This window comes from Cebus imitator, unplaced genomic scaffold (assembly GCF_001604975.1).
Source record: "Cebus imitator isolate Cc_AM_T3 unplaced genomic scaffold, Cebus_imitator-1.0 Scaffold9, whole genome shotgun sequence".
Taxonomy (NCBI): Eukaryota; Metazoa; Chordata; class Mammalia; order Primates; family Cebidae; genus Cebus; species Cebus imitator.
The window spans coordinates 11695109-11702222 of record NW_016107324.1 but is presented as its reverse complement, the minus strand read 5'-3'; the positions used below and the strand labels follow the sequence as shown (position 1 = coordinate 11702222).

The following is a 7114-nucleotide window of genomic DNA, read 5'->3' as shown; positions in this document are numbered from 1 at the left end:
ATAGATTTTTGTTATATCTTCAGAATTCTATTCATGTAGTTGACCCTTGAACAATGTGGGGTTTAGGGATACTGACTCCCCAATGTGGTTGAAAATCCACATACAACGTTTGACTCTCCAAAAACTTAACACTAATAACCTACTGTTGACCAGAGCCTTACCAATACTGTAAATGGTCCATACATATTTTATATGTTAATGTGTATTCTATATTGTGTTTTTTGGACAGGATCTTACTCTACTGCCCAGGCTGGAGTGCAGTAATACTGTGATAGCTCACTGAAGCCTTGAACTCCTGAGCTCAAGTGATCCTCCCATCTCAGCCCACTGAGTAGCTAGGACTACAGGCATGTACCACCATGCCTAGCTATTTTTCTCTTTCTTGTTAAGAGATGAGATCTCATTTATGTTGCCAAGGCTGGTCCTGACCTGAAAGCAGGCATCCCACCTTGGCCTGCCAAAGTGTTGGCCTTAACCGTGAGCCATTTTACCTGGCTTTATACTGTAGTCTTACAATAAAGTAAGCTAGAAAAAAGAAAATGTTATTAAGAAAATCATAAGGAAGAGAAAATATGTTTACTGTTAAAGTGGAAGTAGATCATCATAAAAGCCTTCATCCTTATTATCTTCTAAGCTGAGGAAGAAGAGGGGGTCTTTCTGTCGCAGAGGTGGCAGAAAATTTGTGTATTAATGTACCAATACAATTCAAACCCAAGTTGTTCAAGGATCAGCATACTTCTTTTGACAATGAATTGTTTTTTTGACTCCCATCCAGGCTATTGTGCAGTTGTGCAGTCACAGTTCGCGGCAGCCTTGACTTCCCGGGTTAGGTGATGCTCCCACTTCAGCCTCCCAAGTATCTGTGACTACAGGCTTGTGCCACTATGTCTGGCTAATTACTTGTAACTTTTAGTAGAGGTGGGACTTCACCATCTTGCCCAGGCTGGTTATTCTCCTGCCTCAGCCTCCTGAGCCCGGAGTAGCTGGGACTGCAGGCGCCTTCCACCATGCCTGGCTGATTTTTGTATTTTCAGTAGAGATGAGATTTCACCATGTTGGCCAGGGTGTCTCGAACTCCTACCTCAAGTAGGAGTAGGCCCACCCTGGCCTCGCAGAGTGCCGGGATTACAGACGTGAGCCACTGTATCCTGCTGTCTTATTTATTAATTAAGATTTTTGGGTAAGGTTTTTCATACAGCTACAAATTCACTTAATTTTGCTAAAATTTAACTCAGATTTTAACAGTCACATTCTATAAGATGATTATTGAAATTGATATTTGAATGCTTTACTAAGATCGGAGTGAAATCACAGCTGTCTTTTCCGAGACAACTGACCCTATGTTAGGAGTAAATAATAAGGTTACTTTGTCATGTATTAGTCTTAATGAGCGTATACTGGCTTCTAATTATTATTGCTTTCTTATCTACAATGTCACAAACCATCTTCTTAATCGCATATTCTAAAATTGTGTTGAGTATCTAGGCAATGCTAGCTTATGTATGTATCTTAAATACAGTGTCATTGTCTTTTTCAAAATTTGGGTAGGAATTCACAGCTAAAACATTGAATATTAACCATCTTTTGATATTTTATAGATGAAAACAACTGAGACTTAGTGAATTTAGGTAACTTGCAGTATCAGTAGTAGCAGTAACAAACAATAATAGTAGTAATAACCTACCCAGGTTAAAAAATAGTGAATATCAATACCACAGCCCTTACTTTGTCTTTTTGTTGTTTTTTGTTTTTTTGTTTTTTGTTTTGAGACGGAGTTTCACTCTTGTTGCCCAGGCTGGAGTGCAGTGGTAGGATCTTGGCTCACTGCAACCTCCGCCCTCTGGTTTAAGTGATTTTCGTGTCTCAGCTTTCTGAGTAGCCGGGACTACAAGTGCGCACCACCATGCCTGCGACAGCCCTTTCTTATAGTTACTGAGCAGTTACTATTTGCCAAGCACTGTCCTCAGTGTTTAAAGTGTAATAATTTAAGCCTTACAAACTGTATGAGATAGGTGTTACTTATATATTACTAAAGAGGAAACAGAGGCACAGGGAGGGTAAAAAACTTGTGCAAGGTTGCTTAGCTTTAAGTGGCAACACTGGAGCCCAGTTTACCTGGCTCCAGAGCCTGCACTCCTAACCACTGAATACTACTGCATCTCCAGTAAGTGACACTGGTAGGATTTAAACCCAGATATATTTCACTGATACCTGCATTCTTTCTCCTTTATTATTCTCTGTCAAAGTGGCTGGACGCTGTCTAGAAGCCCAAGATCAAGATGTTGGCCAATATGGTTCCTTCTTAGATCTCTGTTCTTGACATATAGATGGTTGCCCCTCACTGTGCCCTCACACCCCTCACATGGTCAGTCTACGATCTGTGTATGCTCTGTGTCTGCATCTTTACAGACACTGGTCATACTTCTTTAGAGGGCCATCCAAAAAAAGAAATCTCCCTCCCCTGTGTGTGTGCGTGTGCGTGTGCGTGTGTGTGTGTGTGTGTGTATGTGTGTCAGAGTCTCCCTCTGTCACCCAGGTTGGATGAAGTGGCACCATCTCAACTCATTGCAGCCTCCCATCTCCTGGGTTCAAGTGATTCTTGTGCCTCAGCCTCCTGGATAGCTAAAATTCAGGCGTATGTCACCACACCCGGCTACTTTTTGTATTTTTAGTAGAGGTGGGGTTTCACCATGTTTCCCAGGCTGGTCTTGAACTCCTGTTCTTTTTTTTTTTTGAGACGGAGTTTCGCTCTCGTTACCCAGGCTGGAGTGCAATGGCGCGATCTCGGCTCACCGCAACCTCCGCCTCCTGGGTTCAGGCAATTCTCCTGCCTCAGCCTCCTGAGTAGCTGGGATTACAGGCACGTGCCACCATGCCCAGCTGATTTTTTATATTTTTAGTAGAGACGGGGTTTCACCGTGTTGACCAGGGTGGTCTCAATCTCTTGACCTCGTGATCCACCCGCCTCGGCCTCCCAAAGTGCTGGGATTACAGGCGTGAGCCACCACGCCCGGCGATTTTATTGACTTTTTATCCAGCAGACTTTCAGCACTATCTACTATGCAAAGATTTATCTCTGATATTATGTATCCTTTTCAATCAACGCAGTGTGATAACTTACTCTTTAAGATCCTTTAGAGACTTTTCCATTTTTAGTTTGAAAACCTGTAACGATTTTTTGCTTTTAAAGAATTCATTAAGTGTATATTTAAAATATTAAATTTCTTTTTTTAAAAAAACTGAATGATTATTCTCAAATGACAGTATACTAAATTGTCACCATTTAAATGTCTTCCATCTATTTATGTTCTGTTACATCAGATGTAATAAGACAACCTTATGCAGCCAAAGGGAAGATATCTTTATCATGTTTTCATGTTTTTTTGTTTGTTTGTTTGTTTTTTTAAGATGGAATCTCACTCTGTCACCCAGGCTGGAGAGTGCAATGACGTGATCTTGGCACACTGCAACCTCCGCCTCCTGAGTTAAAGTGGTTCTCCTGTCTCAGCCTCCCAAGTAGCTGGGACTAGTAGTAGGCACGTGCCACCGCACCTGGCTAATTTTTTTTTTAGTAGAGATGGGATTTCACTGTGTTAGCCAGGGTGGTCTCGATCTCCTGACCTCCTGATCTGCCCATCTCGGCCTCCCAAAGTGCTGGGATTATAGGTGTGAGCCACTGTGCTCGGCCATGTTTTCATTTCTTATTTACAGTTGCATTTAGAGTCTCTGGAATAGAGTCTCTGCTTTGTGAGTCAGAGAATCCTGATATGTCAGTTTCTTTTCTTTTCTTTTCTTTTTCTTTTTTTTTTTTTTTTTGAGGCAGAGTTTCACTCGTTGCTCAGGCTAGAGTGCAATGGCTCAATTTCAGCTCACCACAACCTCTGCCTCCTGGATTCAAGTGATTCTCCTGCCTCAGCCTCCCGAGTAGCTGGGATTACAGGCATGTGCCACCATGCCTGGCTAATTTTATATTTTTTAGTAGAGACGGGGTTTCTCCGTGTTGGTCAGGCTGGTCTCGAACTCCCCACCTCAGGTGATCCACCCACCTCAGCTCCCAAAGTGCTGGGATTATAGGCGTTAGGCACTGCACCTGGCCAGAGTTTCTTATTTTTTAGCAGTGCAGCAATGGCTTGAAATCACAACTCTTCTAACCTCCCTGTTTAATCTAATGATTCATTATTATTTAAAAATTACAAATTTGCCCTTCCGCCGCCGGATTTTGACGTGCTCTCGCGAGATTTGGGTCTTTTCCTAAGTCGGCGCTCGCCAAGGAGAAAGCCATGTTCAGTTCGAGCGCCAAGATCGTGAAGCCCAATGGCGAGAAGCCAGACGAGTTCGAGTCCGGCATCTCCCAGGCTCTTCTGGAGCTGGAGATGAACTCGGACCTCAAGGCTCAGCTCAGGGAACTGAATATTACGGCAGCCAAGGAAATTGAAGTTGGTGGTGGCCGGAAAGCTATCATAATCTTTGTTCCTGTTCCTCAACTAAAATCTTTCCAAAAAATCCAAGTCCGGCTAGTACGCGAATTGGAGAAAAAGTTCAGTGGGAAGCATGTTGTCTTTATCGCTCAGAGGAGAATTCTGCCTAAGGCAACTCGAAAAAGCCGTACAAAAAATAAACAAAAGCGTCCCAGGAGCCGTACACTGACAGCTGTGCATGATGCAATCCTTGAGGACCTGGTCTTCCCAAGTGAAATTGTGGGCAAGAGAATCCGCGTGAAACTGGATGGCAGCCGGCTAATAAAGGTTCATTTGGACAAAGCACAGCAGAACAATGTGGAACACAAGGTTGAAACTTTTTCTGGCGTCTATAAGAAGCTCACGGGCAAGGATGTTAATTTTGAATTCCCAGAGTTTCAATTGTAAACAGAATGACTAAATAAAAAATATATTCACAGTAAAAAAAANGGTTGGAGACTCACTCTCACCCAGGCTGGAGTGCAGTGGTGCAATCTTGGCTCACTGCAACCTCTACCTGCTGGTTTTAAGCGACTTGCCTGCCTCAGCCTCCTGAGTAACTGGAATTACAGGTGTGTGCCATCATGTCCAGCTAATTTTTTCTATTTTTAGTAGAGACGGGGTTTCACTATGTTGGCCAGGCTGGTCATGAACTCTTGACCTCAAGTGATTCACCCACCTCAGCGTCCCCTAAGTAGGATTACAGGTTTGAGCCTCCATGCCCTGCCTAATTAAGTCTCGTTAGATGTGTTCTTTAACAAGTGGATTAATTGAAGTAATTTACCACTTATTATAGAATGAAAAAAAATCAGCTCAGACTCACTGGTTGAATTTATTGAGAAATGACAGTTTAAAATTCATTTGTATTCATTCATTCTCTCTTCCTTCCCAACACACACACGCACTTATATTCAGTCATGTGTCAATTGGAAATGCATTAGTTGACAGTTTTGTCATCATGTGAACATCATAGTGTACTTATGTGAATCTAGATGATATATCCGAGTACACATATCTAGGCTATGTGGTATAGCTTTTTGCTCCTAGGCTACAAACCTTTATAGCATGTGACTGTACTGTATATTGTAGGCACTTGTAACACAATGGTAAGTATTTATGTATCTCAGCTTAGCTAAACATAGAAAAGGTACAGTAAAAATACAGTGTTATAATCTCATGAGACCACTGGCCTGTATGTGGTCTGCTGTTGACCAAAACATTGTGTGGCACCTGATGTTTCTTTGCTCTGTCTGCTGAACTGTGTGCACGTAGCATCCAGATCTTGGGTTTCTAAATACTGTTCTCTACTAAAGGAACTAGGGTTCTATCTTGTTTGCTTTATACATATATAATCATGTCATATGCCAAATAATGAGAGTTTTGCTTACTCCTTCTCATCACTGGGACTTATTCTTTTCTTTACTTATTACATTGGTTAGGATCTGTAGTACCATGTCCAGTGGGAGTGGTGAGAGCCAATACCCTTGCCTTGTCCTTAGGGGAAGAGAATTGTTTTACCATTAGGTATGATGTTAACTAGATGTTTTTCTTTGTTATCTTTTATTAGTTTGAGGAAGTTCTCTTCTATTGCTGTTTGTAAAAAAATTTTATTATGTTGTTGAGTTTTGTCAAAGGCTTTTCTGCTGCTTCAGATTTCTCTCTCTTATTCTTTTCTGACTGATTGAGATGGAGTCTTGCTCTGTTGCCCAGGCTGGAGTGCAGTGTTGCAATCTCAGCTCACCACAACCTCTGCCTCCTGGGTTCAAATGATTCTCCTGCCTTAGCCTCTCAAGTAACTGAGATTATAGGCACATGACCCTATGCCCAGCTAATTTTTTGTATTTTTAGTAGAGTTGGGGTTTCACTATGTTGGCCAGGCTCGTCTTGAACTCCTGACCTCAAGTGATCCACTCACCTCGGCCTCCCCAAGTGCTAGGATTACAGGCATGAGCCACTGTGCCAGGCTTCTCTTATTCTTTTAATGTAGAGTAGTACATAAATATTTTTTTAATGGAAAATCATAACGTGGAGTTGATTTTTGTGTTTTTAAGAATTTTTATGTCTGTATTCATGGGGGACTTTGTTCCGTTGTTTTGTCTTGATTTATAATGTTTTTAAATTTTGGGATTAAGATTAAGCTGGTGCCATAAAACAAGTTGAGGACTGTTCCTCTTTTCTGAAAGAGCTTGTGTTTGATTGGTATTATTTCATTCTTCAGTATTTAGCAGAATTCATTGGTGAGTTCTGGAGTGGGGTTTCTAAAATGTGACTGGAATTTTCTTTGTGAGTTTTTTTTTTTTTACTGTAATTTTATTTCTCTAATATAGATGAGATTATTTAACTTTTTCTTGTTTCTGTTTCAGTCATACATGTTTTCAAGGAATTTAAGTTGTTAAGATTTATTTGGCGTCATATTTAGCCAGTACATATATATATTTTAAAAATACAGGGCCGGGCGCGGTGGCTCACGCCTGTAATCCCAGCACTTTGGGAGGCCGAGGCGGGCGGATCACGAGGTCAAGAGATCGAGACCATCCTGGTCAACGTGGTGAAACCCCGTCTCTACTAAAAATACAAAAAATTAGCTGGGCATGGTGATGCGTGCCCATAATCCCAGGTACTCAGGAGGCTGAGGCAGGAGAATTGCCTGAACCCGG

The 7114-nt window shown here is 41.8% G+C and overlaps 2 protein-coding genes across 3 annotated transcripts in view; both read left to right on the top strand.

Annotated features, from left to right (window-relative positions):
- CTDSPL2 (CTD small phosphatase like 2) overlaps positions 1–7114 on the top strand; it is a 111917-nt gene that overhangs the window by 40995 nt on the left and 63808 nt on the right. The window lies entirely within an intron of this gene.
- LOC108316098 (40S ribosomal protein S7-like) lies at positions 4205–4906 on the top strand. Its single transcript, XM_037744644.1, has one exon. It carries the CDS (start codon positions 4281–4283, stop codon positions 4863–4865), a length of 585 nt encoding a protein of 194 aa, XP_037600572.1. The 5' UTR covers positions 4205–4280; the 3' UTR covers positions 4866–4906.